The 17998-nt window shown below is 41.4% G+C and overlaps 1 protein-coding gene across 2 annotated transcripts in view; it reads left to right on the top strand.

The window, feature by feature from the left end:
* LOC113060741 (plexin-A4) overlaps positions 1–17998 on the top strand; it is a 214922-nt gene that overhangs the window by 13100 nt on the left and 183824 nt on the right. The window contains exons 1-2 of one of the 2 annotated variants that reach the window (XM_026229895.1): positions 1063–1698; positions 16360–17674. In XM_026229895.1, coding sequence (XP_026085680.1) covers positions 16460–17674 — 1215 coding nt within the window. In that variant the 5' untranslated portion in view covers positions 1063–1698; positions 16360–16459. Of the gene's footprint in view, positions 1–1062; positions 1699–16359; positions 17675–17998 lie in introns of those variants that run through there. The other variant, XM_026229904.1, reaches the window with a different exon arrangement.

Raw genomic sequence — 17998 nt, 5'->3', positions numbered from 1 at the left:
GAATATTCCCATGGGTCATCTACACATGCAAGCCTCTGAGCAAGTATTGCTCACCTTGTGCACTGAATTTAGGAAATGACTCATGGGGTGCTAGTAAATCGGTTTTGTTAAACAAGCCAATTAAGTCAAACAATTTGAAAAAAACTTTTAAATGTTTAAAAGAACAAGTGGGGTGAAGAGTTTTCATTAAAGAAGAACACAAACCTGGATTACATTTCAGCATTGTACAAACAAATGAGAATCAGAGAAACAAAGATCTGAGCCAGATGCTGTCTTTAGGAATGAACACAAGTCATTAAGGATGGTTGTTGTCTTTAGGTATAAATGGATGGTACCATTTTGCATTTCTTCCATATCAAACACTCGTTAGCTCATTACTTCATGTTTGTGTCCCAAAATGACCGTCAAATAAAAGAGACATTCAAAATATATAGTTGGAGTCCTTCAGGACCAGGACTGTGGTCCATTGCATGAGGGTCTGTCTGTGGCAGGGGATCTGCTGGAATATGGCTGCAGTACTGTATGGGCCTGCAGGTGGAGCTGTGATGCAGTGTTTTGAGAGCTTTGCATTCAGGAATATTGCAGTGAATCAAGCATACCATGATGCCAAACAGTCTTTTTCATATATAGCAAGGTGTAAAAGTTTATCAAATTATTGGTTATGATAGTAATAAACGGCCAAAAACCATAGACACCCGCTGGACTGTATTTATATCAAGTCTACAATGCGATTTTATGAAATGTTTAATATCTTATTTTAACTCAGAGTTAATAACCTATTAAATAACATTTGCACGTTCTATTTGTTAATTACATTAATATTATCACTTGGATTTATTTATCTACGAATCTATTTTGATTAATCTCTGATGGAATAAAATAATGATCGTAAAATAAATTAGTCTAACGCTAATCTCCTGACATGATGTTTGTATTACGTTTACATACTAATCTCCAAATAATCTTGTCGATCAGATATTCAAATCCGTAAACTATTCTGTCCGCAGTATTACATTCACCCGCGTTTCCCACCCCAAATCCGTGCCACTGTTTGTGTGATGCATGCATTATAAACACATTAAAAGACATTGGGGTGCCGCATATGCCTCATTCATGCCAGCCGCGCGCGCCGATTGCAGCCAATGAGATTTTACAATTAGCCCAATCAGCGGCCAGATTCGGGATGTCACTGCGGGCAAGTCAGGAGGGTTTGTAAAACAAGACAGTCGCTGCGTCTTAGCAGAAAGCCACTGACTCACGCCTCTCCTCTGGTACTTGGGAGTCAGCTGCGAACCAGTAAACTCCGAAACAGCCGCTCTGACCGCAGCGCGCGTTCGCTCGCTTGCTCAACTGCTGCACGCGGGATTCCGGCTGCCGCTTTAGCGCGCTTTAAATTCTGTCAATCGGCGCTTCATGATGGAAACTATAGCGCGAGCGGCAATTTTAACGGTCACCAGCGCTTCAGCTTAGTCGTTGATGGGATTCTGCAGCTCGTTTATCGTTTCTTCCTGGGGAAATTAAACGCGGAGGATCTTTTCGATAGAATTAAGTGTCGGTGATACGCGAAAGCCACCAAGTCGAGTGTTTTATTTGTGGCTGTATTTGTGGAGTAAGTGAGTTGGGATTCCTGTGAAGGTGCCCATCATCCGCAGTGTGAGCGCGACTGCGGCGGTGAGGTGAAATCCGCAGCGAGAACAGGTAAGCGTTTGACACGGGACAACCGTATAACGGGATTGGCGTTTTACATCTTGAACTCGTGATTTAACGGAATAACGCATGGGAAAGGTTATTTAAGAAGGTGAGCGAGGCGCACTACCTGCCATGTAGTATAAGGGCGTGCTGTGAGGAGGGCAATGCAGCATCCGCACCCGCGCGTTACAGGATTGTGTAATATTTTACCCTGGAGCTTTTACATTTAAAACTGAGAACAACATATGGAGACTGTTTTAAACTGATCATTTAGATTGTGTAGTGCTTTATGACAAGCGCATGCGACTCTTAAAGGGGTAGTTCAACCAAAAATGATAATTCTTTCATCGTTTGCTGAACCTCATGTTGTTCCAATCCTTTTTTACTTTCTGGATAGTAGATGTTGTGTGCATACGGACAGTTCACTTTGACTGTATGGTGATCAATGGGCTGTCAGTCACTAATATTATGCCTTAACATCATATCTTGTGTTCCACGGAAGAAAGTCATAGACTGTGTTCGGCACAACATGAGGTTTAGTAAGCTTAAATGACACAATTTTCAGTGTTGAATGAGCTATGTTTATGAGACTTAACGCGTTTAGATTAGGCTATGCTGTTCCATTTGTCTCATCATACAAGGCTTAAGACGTGACTTAAAATACAAAGTGGAGCTGACGCAGTTCGCATGATATTCATTTTACGCACATGTTTCTCCGCTAAAGCGCTGTTTTGGAAACATTCTTCATGGCTGGCCAGAGATGAAACGGTACAAACAGCGCACATGGGACTGTTAAAAGTCTTCAGCAAAAGGAGCCCGTTTCAAGCATGCGGCTGTGCCGCGAGAGCGTTAACTAGAGAGCGCAACTTGCTCTCTGAGCCGCGTGCGTGAGCGCTTCTTCTCAGCGTGCGCGCTTTACCTGACGGCGCAGGGTGGAGAAAGAGCGACTAGCATACGTGAGATTTTACCCTGAAAATTACTGGCTAATACACCGTTATGCTCAGACACTGAGAGTTTGACACAGTGGTTGTCTGTTATCGTGCGTAATTTTCAGTCATTTCATCATGGTCATCAAAATATAGAGGTCCGTTTCAAGCGCTCATGATGGTATGCATCTATCTATCTATCTATCTATCTATCTATCTATCTATCTATCTATCTATCTATCTATCTATCTATCTATCTATCTATCTATCTATCGTTTATACTGGTCTTGTCTATTTACACATACAATTGCAATTATGGGTGGGTCAAAAGTTTTCCCTAATTTACATGTGAAATCAGGGGCAGCTGCAGTAATGTCATGACTCCTGTTCTCAGAGGGAGCCGCTGACCATTTCCTTTTGAGCCATTGTTTTGTGTCTCAAAGCAACGCATCTGCAAACCCTTATGGCTGCCTCAATGCAGCATAGATCAGCTGAGGACACATCTAACGCATGTTTCTGATGTTCAGTTTGTCCTGTGGACACGTCACCAGTCCTCTGCCCTCACAGCTGTGGAAATGAGCATCATCTTCAGTAACACATCACTGCTGTTTGCCAGCCGTGTAATTGGCAAATTTTCGTTGACTTAAACATGAGCTGTTTTGTTATACTCATCTCTTGTCGGCCGAGAGTGTGAGTCTGTGGGGCACGTACTGGAATCTAAAGTAATCATAGGAGTTCACACGCTTGTGGTGAGTGGTATTTCTGTAAGGATTCTATTCATAGTGGGACTTCACAAGTGTTCACAGCCGCTGACTGTATCCGGAGGTTTCTGCCTATGAATTATGAATTTATGAAGATTGTGTTAATGAAGTATTTAAGCTTTTGTGAACTGAGTGGAATTTGTTCTTTTTAGAGGCTGATAAGAAACAAGGCTTTTGTACTGTGAGTGTACGTTGTGTCTGCATGTGGCCAATTATGGCTTGCTTTTTAATAGCATAAAGCTATAGGTGAATGCCAGTATGTGTGTGCATTTGCATACAACAATATGGCTGGGTTTTTTTTGCATCCGTTTGTTAAAAGTGTAGGTGTGGATGAATGTGTTGAGCACTCCGTGCATGCTTTTGCAGTCAGAGTGCCCCTGAGTTTCAAGGAGAAACGGCAAGTACCATCAGACTGTGATAAAACACAAAACTTAATCATTTCAGTGCGTTCCAGTGGCGTCTCAGCCTTGAACGCGTGACAGTCTGCTTGTCTCTCTGCCCCCAGAGAGATTTCAGAGACCTTAAACACAGTGCTATCTGCAAGGATAAATATAATGCCGACATTTTTCAAAATCTTTCTTTTCTTGGCCATAGTTAGAGATAACCTTAGAATAGATAGAATGGAATACAGAATGCATTGAATGTAAACATTTTATTATTAATGATATGAGAGTGAGACTTAATAAAATATTTGAAATATAGCTGTTGGGATGAGAGCCCACTGGACTTTAAGAGTGTGTTTTCACTCATCAGTATGAACTCGGAGCAGTTGACATGAGGCTCAATGACTGGTTTGGGAACTGGTGAATGACTCTCTCTGTCCGCTCCTCCAAAGAAGAGCCACCCCCTCTGTTCTTATAGGTTGATGATTGGTTGTACCAACCAATCAGGTTTTAGTTTTGCTATTGCTTTCCAAGACAACAGCATCTGTATTTGAGTTTGGTTATTGCTCTGAAATGGTCTCTAACTGGTGTAGTAATGGTGAGAATTATGGCAATATAATGGCATCTTCTAATTAATAAGGTATTATATCCATCTTTAACATATCAGTATTACGCTAAAGTACAGCCATATACTGTAGAGCAAAACTCAACTACTTGACTTGTTGCAAAATATTACTACTACTGCTGAGTTCTTTACATCAAATTTGATGTACAAGTATGTTTAACTTTATCTGCATTCATACAGTATACTCGCAAATGGCGATATAAAGCATATATAGCATTTCTCAACAGCTTTATTGCTTGTATTGACACAAAATGTGTCCCTGGACCACAAAACTAGTTATAAGGGTCGTTCTTTGAAATTGAGATTTATACATAATCTGAAAGCTGGATAAATAAGCTTTCCATTGATGTCTGATTTGTTAGGACAATATTTGTCTGAGATACAACTATTTGAAAATCTGCAATCTGAGGGTGCAAAATGACTGATGACTGGTTTTGTGGTCCAGGGTCACAAATGTAAAGTATATTATCGCTAAAGTATCTTGATTTTCCATAAAGCTTCTCTGGAACAATGACCTGACATTGGTTAGCTCTTCAATGGAGTTTATAGATTTGCTGTTCTGGATACTGTGAGAATGTGTATATCTTTACCTATAACCCAATTAATTAGCAGCTTGATGAGTTGACTTTAGGAAAATGATCTTGAACTGCATGAGCTTTGATTAAAGATGTGTGCTATTTGAACAGCTCGGTAAGACACAGTAGCCAACAGGAATCTAAAAGGAAGAAAAATCAATTTTTGTAATCTTGTTGTGCTTAATGAGACTCTGCTTGACTGTTTCCCTCTACCGGCCTGTTGAAAACGTGTTTGGGTGTGTGTGGTATGTACCTAACACTTCTGCTGTAACTGGGTTACTATAACTGTTTCTACGACTTATCGTTCCATTATTTATATTAGCTTAGCAACAAACACGCGTCCTTGATTTTTTTCCTGTGTGTTTAACATGCAGTGTTTCTTTGGGAAGTAAATTAACGTTGTACCTGGAAAGTGTTTTGTGCCTTGGCAGAGCACAAAGTTTATTTGCGCAGTAAATATTTTTTTGTTAGGAATGTAGAGAGAGTTTCTTATTGTAGATCGGTCCATGCATCTGCACATATGCTCATGTCATGTGCGGTTCTGTGTGCGACTGAATGCAATTGTCTGTAGGTAGATGTGTGAATTGCAAGTGACAGTTCTGTCTGCTTCTGACATCTTCAGAATAGACTCCTGCTGTGCGTCCCCCATGTCCCACCGCGTGTGTGTGCTAGTGAGTATGTGAGTGCATGTGTCTGTGTGGATAATGAGGAGAGAGTGATTTCCTCCAGTGAGAAACTCCTCTTCCTGTCACCACTGTTGCACAAGTGAATCCCATTACAAAACCGCAGGCTATCTGTCGTAGCGTATATCTGCTTGAATTTTTTTCTTTTTTTTTTAAAGGGGTCATGTGATTTTCTAATTGGTGATCTGTCTAATTTATGATCAGATTTTCAAAAGCCATGAGCAGCAGGAATGCTACTAGCTACTAGTCAGTACAGTGTCATTGTGAACAGGAATTTATGTTGTTCAAAATTTGTAACATTGCTATGATGAACTTGGTGATATGACCTTTCCGTGTAGTTTCAGTAATATACCTAAAGAAAGAGAGCAGAGTATTTCTGGTGCAGGTCAGGAGGATTATATGGAAAACAGCCCTCTATAATGGCTTTTATATTTGCCTCTGCTAAGCCATGCGTGACAGGTAATGAATTAGTTTTGTTTCAGATGCATGTGATTATTTGATACTTGCAGACATGCATATATATCTTGTTCCTTTTGTAGGTGAACTTGCTGTTTGAAACACCCACCTTAAGACTCCGTTTTAAAGTAGTGTCAGTGCCAGCAAACGTGTATGAGTTTTAAGCAAGATTTCTTGTTCTTGCAAAGAGAGAGAAAAGATGAAGCAAGGATGTCATACTGGTTTTCTATTGATTTTTTATTTGATCAGTTGTGTTCAGGATGTCGGCAACATTTCTATTTTGCCGTTAATATCCACTTATGAAAACTTCAGGATTCTCTAATGATGCACTTGTCCTTTGCTGTTAGGACAGTGAAATGTACTCCTGTTTTGAAGTGATTCAACTTCCTGTTGACTTTGGTTTCAGTCTGTTTAGTGTTTATCTAAGAGATAGATCGTGGTTTATCTGCATTTGACGTTATGTATTCTGGGTTGCCAAGGCTGGGTTTAATTCCCCTTGACAGTGAGCATCGGACTAGACAAACTAACATGTTTTTTTTTTTTGCTGTCTTGATTTGTGCAGGCACAGGTGAATCCATTCAGCGTACTGCAACCATGTTGTGAATGTCTACCCTATACTATATAACAGATGCATTGAAGCTTGGCAGTGTGTATGTCTGCAGTTGCATTTGTGTATTCAGTCTGTCAATGCATATGTGAGTTTCTTTCTCTGTGTTCTGTGCATTAAGCATCTCCGTTGTATCAGTGAGCTTCAGTCCCTCAGCCACCCACTCACACATCTATAAGTGTTCCCATGGAAACATGACTTTTTAGCTCCATTATCCCTCGTAATGTACCTCCCCACACACAGACGTACACATACAAATCACCACTGTAGTGTGGACTAGAGGGCGCCAGTGAGTGCCATCATGAGCATTGATAAAATGCAAGGGGGAATGATCAAACTTGTCATAAATCAACATGGTTCATGGAATGGAATTGAAGACTGAATGCTGAGTTGAGTATTAAGCCTTATTCCTCCTTTAAAGGAGTCAACATGTTTTTTTCAGGATTATGAATTGTGTAGTATTTCCAAACATTTTAGAGATGCAGACAAGAAATTGCAGCTGTCGCATGATCCTCCCTACCAGCGTTTTATGCCCTTGGCATCCCACATTCTTCCAGCGCCTTCAAGATAAGCGTTTCCAAGCCCTCATTGGACGCGCTTCACAAGTCGTCTTATTTGGCACAGCTAACATGAATGAAGGTGATATTAGAATCTTGTCAGAGCGATTCATGTCACTTCAGTGCCGTGGGATAGAATATCTGCTTAGAGTAAAAAGGAAGGTAAATGTGGTAAACACACAGGTTATTTCCACTTTTCCAGTGTCATTATGATTTAGCTTCTGGGGAGTGGTCATGCATGATCAAAAATACCCCTCAGATTCACTCACACAAGAAATGTGACGCGTTTTAGCATGTAGGAAATCAAACTAAACCGCCTGACCAACTGCGGAGAGTGAAAGAAAAGAGGAATGGATTATGTTTCCTTCATCCCAAACCACAGGAGTCCCTGCTGAAAGGACTCGAAAGCAGCCTTGGGTGTTTACAACAAGGTTTCTGACAAACAGAGCGAGGGAGGAAGGTAAATAGAAAACAGAATGGAGTGCTGTCTTCCGGTCCTGACTCTTGCACACAGATGAGGAGGAGAAGAGTGCTGGCATCAGGCCAGGTGCAGAAAGCTGGGCGCAGCGGCACCCGCCGCTCATTCAATGAGAAAGTTTTGGCAGAAAGTTCAGCTAGAGATTCTGCAAGGAACCATGGACTGCATTTAAATTTAATTTTGTATAAAATGCATATTGATGAGGTTCATCTGCATTTGTTTTTTTGTTGCCACTTGCGACACCCTCGAGTGGTGTGTAATCTACCAGCGGTGGACAATAGCTCATCTGTCTACTCACACGCATGTGGATGGAAGTGAGCATATCACGGTTAGCCCTCATCAAAGAAGCTACTGTGTGCCTCTCGTTCTTCATTATCTATACATACGACACCCATGACAGTTTGCCTCCAGGCCATTACCAATGTGACATCTTCACTCACGCTATAAGCTTGTGGGTCTGTGTGTGTGTGCTCATGCAAACGTCTTTGTCATCTGCATTTGAATGGTGTTATTGAACATCAGTTTGACCAGGAAACCATAGTGCAGACACAGTGGTGGTTTTGTGGCATTGTGTTGCTTTTGCCTTTATGGATGCGTCTGGTCCGTAGAGCCTTGGAGTGGGAAGTAAAGGAATAATGCATTTTTGAGTGTGTGTGAGAGTGGGAGAGAGAGTGCGCACACACTCTGTTTATTGATGACTCATACACTTTAAATGCTAGTCCTCCAAAATGCCTCTAAATGAGCGAGTCATTTCTTGAACTCATTCTTATCAGTAATTTAACAGCTATGGTTGTCTGAATGTTGTGTTGAATACCTTCATAAGACTTGACATAAGCAGCAGATATCGACTTGACTCGCAGCATGATTCCTCAAAAACCAGCTGTAATTATCACAACAGCGCTACTTATAAGCAGTCTTGAAATACAAGGTAAATCAATTTGTTTTGCATGGGGTGGAGGAAACCAATAAAATTTCATGCATGCAAAAATTGTCCTCTTGTTCTTAAACTCTGCTGCCTTCTGATTATGCTGGCTGACTTTGTGGACTGTTGTGTTGCTAATGATATTTGAGTCCTCTCTTGTGTTGCTCCAAGAAGTAATACACATAGACGCAATGTTTTTTTATTTTTTTTTGGTGGAGACTCAATTTTAGTTGCTTTTCTTGTGACCTTTTGGAAAACTGTTTCCATCTCTATTCTCTCTCCCTCTGTCTGTGCTTCCCTTTGGTCTCACAGTTAATGTTGAGCTGGTGATTTATCACTTGTGTGAGCCTGTAAGAAAATGGGTTTTCTCTTAGACCAGAGGCGGAGCTGACAGATTCTTTAAAACAGATTCTTTAGCCACGCTGGCTATTACAATATGTTTCCAAGCTGTTCCAGTGTGTTCAATTGACTTCAATGGGTCAGTGATTTATTTTAGGCTTTGAATCTGAACACATGTGCTTTCAGAATGCTAGATTTAATGGAAAAGCTACTGACAGGGTCTTATTGCTGTATAAGCGTGTTAGAATTTGGCGGTCATGTTCCTAAAGTATGTCCACTCTCATTAGCTCACTGCCAACAAGAGAGAAGAGGCTTCATTGTTTATGGCCAGGGCTTATGTCCAGTCTTAAGGGCCGTTTACCCAGAGGATGACAAATTTAAGGATACATTTTACTCTAAAGTTTTAATAGTCATTCTAATTCTGTGAGAGCAGGGAAGTCCACACCACAGCTGTAATAGTAAAGACAGAGGGGCATGATATCAATGAAATTACTTAAAGATTATGAATGATAAAATCATTGCACCCACAGACAACAAAACTGCAGTGCACATTAATAAACAGAACATTGTCTGTTGGTGTGGATTCAAATATAGTTATTGTTCTTGATGCAATGCTCCAATTGGATTCTTTCCCACATTTTATGTACGTACTTTGAGGGAATATCTACAAAATATACCTGGACACACACACACACACACACACACACACACACAAACAATAAATGTTGCAAATGACAAGATTTACATCTCAAACCGATTTTTGTAAATTAAATTAGAGTTCTGAGTCTCCAAGATTCCACTTAAGGAACACTGAGATGTGTCTGTGTGTGTGTGTGTGTGTGTGTGTGTGTGGAGAATGGGAGGGTATAAGTTGGATTACCAGTGTTGAAACCAGTCGTGTGTATCAAGGCCCCAATCCCAAGATTATTCCACCCCCCCCTCACACACACACAAATTAAAAACACAGTTTAACGGTTTATAATAATCAGTTCTAAGCTTGTGATTATCAGGCATTCATGTCTAAGAAGTTAATCTTGCAGGTCCAGTTCATCCAACACTACTGGACGAGATTTAGTATTAATACTGTATGTAAACCAGAGCTAGATGGGTCACATCCAGTTCATCTTGTAGAAATGGCTCTAACTACGGCAAGGTCATACATACCCTGCTTTGGATAATTGTTTACAAAATGTATGTGAATGTCTCCAACATCTTTCTTAATATGGACTGTGTTGGCTGTAGTTTTCAGAGACCATATCTGACTTAATTTTTTTACATTCCTGCCCTCCATACATCATTATTCATCTTACTTTGACTGTGCAATCTGCCTTTGGGCTAAAACTGATGGTTTCATAGAAAGAAAAACAAGGAAGCTGTTCAGTTACTGATCTAGGGCCAGCCGTTGCCATCTAGTCACATTCATTATTGAAGACAAAACTAAGCTCAAGTCAGCTGAAACCTCTAGCCATCTTTCTTTTTAGTTGATGATATGTGGCATGCAGTGATGACAGTCAGACCCCACCTCCGGCTGGCCCAGCACACATCAGCACTGTATTAGAGACTCTGCTGTGTGGGAAATGAACTTTTATGATCTCTGATTTATTACCTGCATCAGTGCCTCTGAAACGCCCCAAGATTGCTTTGAGGAAAGCTGAAGGGAAAAGCCTTCAGTCTGGGAGAGAAATCAAATCCACACCTCCCATCGACCCCCACCACACACATCACTGCTGTCCCTCACTGCTGCTGCTCACATGTGTGTATGCTATGACGGCATGTTTCTATGTGTGTGTGTGTGTGTGTGTGTGTGTATGCAGTTATATGTCAGTATGTCACTTCTTGTGTATGTTGTGCATTAGTTGCAGGGAATATATTTAATTTTTTACACTTATGCAAATTAGTATTTAATAGATTTAAATATAGTATTTTTTTTTAACCAATTTATTGGCATAGGCAATATTTCACATTTGCCAGTTTTTCTCGTATCACATGCAATTCATAAACTTTAACGCTCAGCTAAACTACATATTTTTGCTGTAATGCTGCAGATTCAGCAGCACCGCAGCACTGCTCCAAAACACTAGTGTGCTGAATATATTTGCTGTGGAAGTGGCTAACGTTTTGATTTAAGGTGCTGAACTGTGCATTTGTCTCACAGCAAGTATTGGGATCATAAATAAAACGTCCTCTTAAACACTGAGAGGTGACCTTTCATGAATGCCGTTGAAAACTAATCAAGAAAAAAAAGTTCAAAGATTGAGCAGAGCGAAAGAACAGAGAAAAGCCAGAGGAGAGCACATAAAAGTTTCAGTGTGCAGGTCTAACGTGGTGTGACTGACCAAGGATATGATTTTAGCTGCTCGCATTTTATATGTGGAAGTGAAAATAGAATAAAGGCAATGGTAAGGAAAGTGTTGAGTCTCATGAATAGTAGACCTTCAGGTGAAAGAGGAAAGACCTGATTTGTCTACAAGCTCTGCTTCTCTTGTCTAAAGGCTTTTAGGAGCATTCGGGAGTTTGAGAGATACACTTGTGGTTAGGATTTGTTGGTTAAGCAGCCATTGAAAACTGAAAACCCCTTGTTTACTTTTTCCAAAGAGTTGTAATAGACCAGTATATCAGTGAGGCCAGTATTTGACGAACACTGGATGAATGTCTAAATGAAGAAACTGAGGATTTTAAAGCCTCTAAAATGACACATAATGGTTTTAGTCCTTGTTAAAATGGAAAATTCTCCAAAAAAAAACCTTTCTTCACTCTCTCTTGTGGTACATAAAAGATGATATTTTGAGAAATATTGTTTTGTGCTCTATGGAAGAAAGTCATGCAGGTTTAAAACTACATTAGAGTTTAGAGTGTATGATGACAGAATTGGATGAACTGTCCCTTCAACATTTCTTCCTGAGACATCATTTAATTGAATACAAGACCTCATCAAGTCATAATAACGAGTGACAAATAAGATATTTGTTTATATATGAGCTGGGCATGGCAAACAGCTACAGGAAGCAGCTTGGACTCTAACCTAATAACAGGATAATGACAATAAGGATCAGTAGCTCTTCAATAGGCCTCTCAACAGTATCGAAACATCTTTATCTGAAGAGATAATATTCAGTGCATTCAACGCCCATGACACTGGGCATCAGCACAGATAGCAAGTGGGTGGACCAAGTGGGTAAGAGAAGTTTTGTTGATGTGCTTCTATGCATGATTAAGTGTGTATCTTTATCTGATCATTTATCATTTCCATGTGAGTCTGTGTGTGTGTATTAGTCAGAACAGCCGGCCGTAGTATCTTTTTATGGTCTGCAGGAGACATGTGCCCGCTCAAGGTAGAAAGCACCTCTGACAAACACGTTTTCATCTTGGAGTAAGACCCTGACTTGTTTGATAAAGGTGTGAGGGGAAAAATGCATCTGTGTTCAAAAGCGAAGGGAAGTGATTTGTGTATGTGTGTGAGCGAGGGAGAGGAAGATGGATGGAAAGCATTTGACAGAGTCAGTTTGAACCGATAGCTGCTGTGGAAGATTACGGTTCCTCTGATCAGAGGGAGGGAGGAAATAAAAAGAAGGAAATGGGAGAGAGAGCTAGGACAGGCAGATGTCAACATGTCTCTCAGATCCACTGGATTTGTCTGACCAGCATTTGGTCTCAGTCCATTGCTTTGAAATGCCACGATTCAGGGAGAGCTTTAGTTTTGAAGAATTCTGTAAATAATAGAGCAAGTTTGATGCATGCAGACATCAAACACCACAATAATTCATGATAAATGAAATAATACAATAATTCATATTAGGGCTGTGCAAATAATTGAATGTGATTTATCATGCGCATCTCGTCAGTAAAGCCGGTTCTGTGATTAGTAGTACATCTCCATCACCTGCTTTTAAATGGAGCGCCATTTACTACGCCGAGCCATAGTTCACTAACAAGTTATGCAATATTGCATTCATTAATGCAGGCGATACATCGATTATTTGCACAGACCTAAAGTAAATGACAATTCACTTGTGCTGATGTCACTTTGACCTTGTGCTGTGCTGACCAACAAAAACACATTTTGTTTGAAAGCGACTTCTGTGTGAAAAGTCCATTACATCTCTACAGTATTGACAATGGATACTTTTTTTATGCATATTTTAGCTAATAAGACTACAGTAATCCAGTGCCATACACGAAGTATGTCTATCTATATATTGTGAATTATTTTTGTCCATATTAAATGGATTGAAAATTTGGTATTCCATTTTATTATTTTAGCTGAATTCTGTTGACACAGAAGAGTAAATGAATTACACATTATTTGTTGAGTGTGACCTTTTGTTGCTCTCTCTCTTTTGAGCATCCTAAAGTCCCATCAGATTTTGGTGGGTGGAGCTCCTTAGCCCTCTGGGAGGGCTGTAGATAATTAAAAACCCTTATCTGTATGTGCTCGGTGTATAAACATAACTCCCTTTCTTCCTAGCATCCTTCTGTCACCTCGTCCTTTAGACACCCACATCAGGGATGAATCCCTCCATCTGTCCATAGAGGGATGAGGAGTGCAGGCTGTACTAATGAAAGTGGAACAGGAGGATGTGTGCGTAAGCGTCTGTGTGTATGCGTGATTTTGCCTGTACGGGTGTCAGAGTATGAGATTTTGTGTCATGCCGTAATCAAAGTTGAATTGCACTGTTCTGAGATAATGCTCTTAGATCAGGGAGGATAAATTCGGGATTGTTCAGATGGCCTTGGCCCCCCACCCCCTCCCACACACATCTGATGAAATTCAAGGTCGGGTGTTTGCAAAGCCTGGAAAGGCTCCAGTCAAACACTCTGGTCTTAGGTGAATTTAGTTGCTTATCCTTTTCCCATTGTTTTTTTTTGGATCTATGTCAATTAATGCCACCAACTGGTCTCTGAGACCTTCACTTGACCTCATTTGACACTCAGATGGCCTGGAGTTCATCTCTAAATGCAAAAAGTAGCATGGAAATAGAGAGTCTACCACTGCCAGTATTCACCCACCCAACTTGAAGCCAGGATTTAAGCAGCCTGGTGTCAACTCAGTTTGCCATACTGATGCCCAGTGTGGAGCGTATGGTGTTTGGCAATTGGTGCACATTTTAGCCAGACGGCCATGAATGAGATGGCCTGGACAGGGAAACATTGGCTTGTTCCAGCAGATTCAATCTGAGATGTCTGAAGGCAGCGTAATAATGCAAATGCACTTACAATGATGCTTAAGAAATTTGAAGTCTAGATTTTTATTACATGTAGCTCATCATGTATATCTGTGTCTTGCTTTTTCCAGTTCTGTTGTCCAGTCTTTTAAAAAATGTGTTTGACTCACAAAAGAAACTGGATCAAGTGAGACTTCACTGTCGCAGTTGTATCCTAGAAAGATAAAGAATTGGAATGAGAAGCATGAATATCCAATTATTTATCAAGTAAACAAACACACAGCTTAAACCCTAAATGTGCCGTTTCCTCGCATTTACTGAGATCCTGCTTGTGTGTGGTATTAAACATGAATTCATTAGCACTCTTTGATGTGGCTACTCAGCATGTGGTCTCCAGACCATGTATATGCGAGCCTGTGTGTGTGTTGCAAGCAAGCTTTCAAATAGAAGAACTGGCTTTCTATTGGCAACATGCTGGACTGTTGGAGTAGGCCTATGTCCGGTCTGGAGGTCAACTCATGTTTCCGGTTCAAGATACTGGGGATGCTGTATCCAATCCAACTGGCAATCTCCTAAAGCAACCTATAGGAAGATGCTAGATTTATAAACCCCTGTTTTTGGATGACCTTGCAGAGTAGCTGATCCTAAATCCCAGCACTAGATGCATTGTTTAATATTTTACCACCATGGATTGGCATGGATGCTTAACATCCAACCATGCACCGAAAAAAATTCTAGCAAACCAGGCTGCTTATATTTACAATAGTTTGATACCTGCACATTAGGATTTCAGAGAGTTTTTGGAGCCATAGCCTAATGTTTAGAAAATAAGCTACAGGTTCATTGAGCCATAGTATTCTTATGGGAGATATAGTTTTAAGTCCTCATCCCATTATTTTCTGTATTCTCCCCATATAGTTTCCCATTGTGTCTCTATTTTGTCCTTGTAAAAAAAAAAAAGGCTTTAATTATAGAGCTTCTACATGTGATTGCTTTATGAGACGGATGTTGATTCATCTTTTGGTTGCCGTTTGAACCCACCAACGAGCCGAGGGGTCATAATTTCTGTTTTGATTCAGCTTTACAAGACCACCATTCCCTGATGCTTGTTTTTACCTCGGCTCACATCTCAGTTTTCTCCCACTTTAAATGTAATCGCTGGTAAATGATACCTTCTGTAGTGTTTTGAAGTGGTTCTTTGCTAGACTTTTCTATCAGAGAACATTATCCCCCACTGCTCAGATTACACACACTACTATATTTCAAACCATTCTCTTCCATGCACATGAACACAGCTGCAGCAGGACCATTCTCACACAGAATGGAAAATATACCAAACTCTTTATTACTCTTCTATGCCTCTGAGTGTGCTAACGCTCCCTCCCCTAGTGCGTCTCTGCTTTCTGTTTCAATGGCTAATCATTACTGTGGAGTCCATACCCTTTACTCTGTATACCGTCTTAATGCCCACTACAATGGCTAGGCAGTGATTTTCAAATCTGCTGTGAACCTCCACAGTTAAGTGCCGGCCTGGAGTACCACTACTAGCTTTCTTTAGAACAAAAAGTACGGCTTTTATATACCATACTCTGTCTGCTTTAATGGTCAGACCTTTAGCATGAGTCATAAGTTGCTTATTTTACTCAAGTATAATAAGCAAACTCTGTTTTTTTTTTTTGTCTCTTGTCTTTTGTGCAGCCATTAGCGATTCCATCTAATTGGCCCTGTGGTCCCACCACTGTTCAGACATTGCAGGCATGACCGTGAGCTCTGCCCCTCCTTCAGCTGTGTCAGCAGGTGAATTGTGCTATCTTGAAAGATAGAAGAAAATCGGCAAAGCATGCAAATCGCATACTGAGGGGAAAATCAATTAGAGAGCCAGAGGTCCGGCTGTGAGGTGGGGCACAGGCAGAGAAATTGTGCCCATCCTAGCTGTTAACTCCTGGGGAAAATGCATTATCCCATTGAGAATGGCATCCATTCATGCCAACTGTGTGAGCTCCCAGAGTGCCCTTTTCCACCTCTCTTTCTCTAATTATTCTTGCGCTTTTAAAATGTTAGGAAAACTGTCATGTGGCTTTAATAATTTTTTCTTTTGTGGAGGAGACAGTGATTGTGGTATCCAGTTGCACTGCTGTTGAAGCTAATGCTAATGTCTCTAATGCTAACGTTCTTCTGTTCTTTCTCTCTGTTCAGGTACAAAATGTTCCCAACTTCACAAGAAGCCTGAATACTGATACAGAGCACCGGTAGCAAGTAGTGGACAGAGACACTCTTCCCGTAAGGCAACAGGACAATGGCTTCCCACAACAGGAGATGGAACCTTTTCACTTTTTCTTGCTGCATCATTGTCCTGCTAGTCCCCCTCATGGCTACAAGGCCACAACAGCCTTCAGCGGCATCCAGAGTACATGAGAAATACAGCACATTCCGGGTGGAATACCCAGAATGGACCTTTAACCATCTTGCGGTGGACCACAGAAATGGGAATGTGTACCTTGGTGCAGTGAACCGCATCTACAAACTTTCACCTGGGTTGGAAGTACAGGTGTCGCATCAGACTGGTCCAGATGAGGATAACCGGAACTGCTACCCGCCCCGTATAGTGCAGCCTTGTAGCGAACCTCTCACGTTGACCAACAACGTCAACAAGATGCTGCTCATGGACTACCGTGAGAACCGGCTGCTGGCCTGCGGCAGCCTGTACCAGGGTATTTGCAAACTCCTCCGCCTGGATGATCTCTTTAAGCTTGGAGAGCCCTTCCATAAAAAGGAGCACTACCTCTCTGGCGTCAACGAGAGTGGCGCCGTATTTGGGGTCATTGTGTCTTACGGTGATGCCTCGCCTGATAAGCTGTTCGTGGCCACAGCTGTCGACGGAAGACCGGAGTACTTCCCGACGATATCCAGTCGTAAGCTCACCCGTAACTCTGAGGAGGATGGGATGTTCGCCTACGTCTTCCACGATGAGTTTGTTGCCTCCATGATTAAAATCCCATCAGATACATTCACGGTGGTACCAGACTTTGACATCTATTACATATATGGGTTCAGCAGTGGAAATTTTGTGTATTTTCTCACATTGCAACCCGAAATGGGAGTAGGCCCAACGACTGGGTCATCCTCGGCCGGTCGTGAACAGGTGTACACTTCCAAACTGGTGCGACTCTGCAAGGACGACACTGCATTTAACTCGTACGTCGAGGTTCCTCTCGGTTGCGTTAAGGGTGGGGTTGAGTATCGCCTCCTGCAGGCGGCCTACCTGTCCAAGGCAGGTACCATCCTGGCGCGTTCGCTGGGCATAGGACCGGATGATGACATCCTTTATGCTGTGTTCTCCAAAGGACAGAAAAGGAGGCCGAAGGAGTCATCTCAGGAGTCAGCTCTATGCGTGTTCACTCTGAAAGAGATTAACGAAAGAATTAAGGACCGGTTGCAGTCGTGCTATAAAGGGGAGGGAACCTTGGATCTCGCTTGGCTCAAAGTGAAAGACATCCCATGCAGTAGTGCGGTGAGTACATTCAGCACATGTCTGCTTACCTGCCATTAGTGGAATAATTCTACTTGTGACAGTTACTATAGTAGCTCTCTATGACTCACAATGATTGATGTGAGCACCGCTATTACATTCAGGGCTAGTCATCAAATTGTATACAAATTGAAGTTTCTAAAACTCGTCCATTCAAGTCTTTACCAGAGAGTAGAGCTAATTTTGTTCTGATAAAGGCACACGTATGAGGTAGTGCCCACTAGCAATACAAGACCACTTTTGATCAATTACCACTGGCTGTGCTTATAACAAGTCTTTTAACAACACAGGACAAGGTATCGAAAT

The sequence above is a fragment of the Carassius auratus genome, chromosome 4 (assembly GCF_003368295.1).
Source record: "Carassius auratus strain Wakin chromosome 4, ASM336829v1, whole genome shotgun sequence".
In the NCBI taxonomy this organism is placed as follows: Eukaryota; Metazoa; Chordata; class Actinopteri; order Cypriniformes; family Cyprinidae; genus Carassius; species Carassius auratus.
The sequence above is the reverse complement of the archived record's forward strand: the minus strand, read 5'-3'. Positions and strand labels throughout refer to the sequence as shown.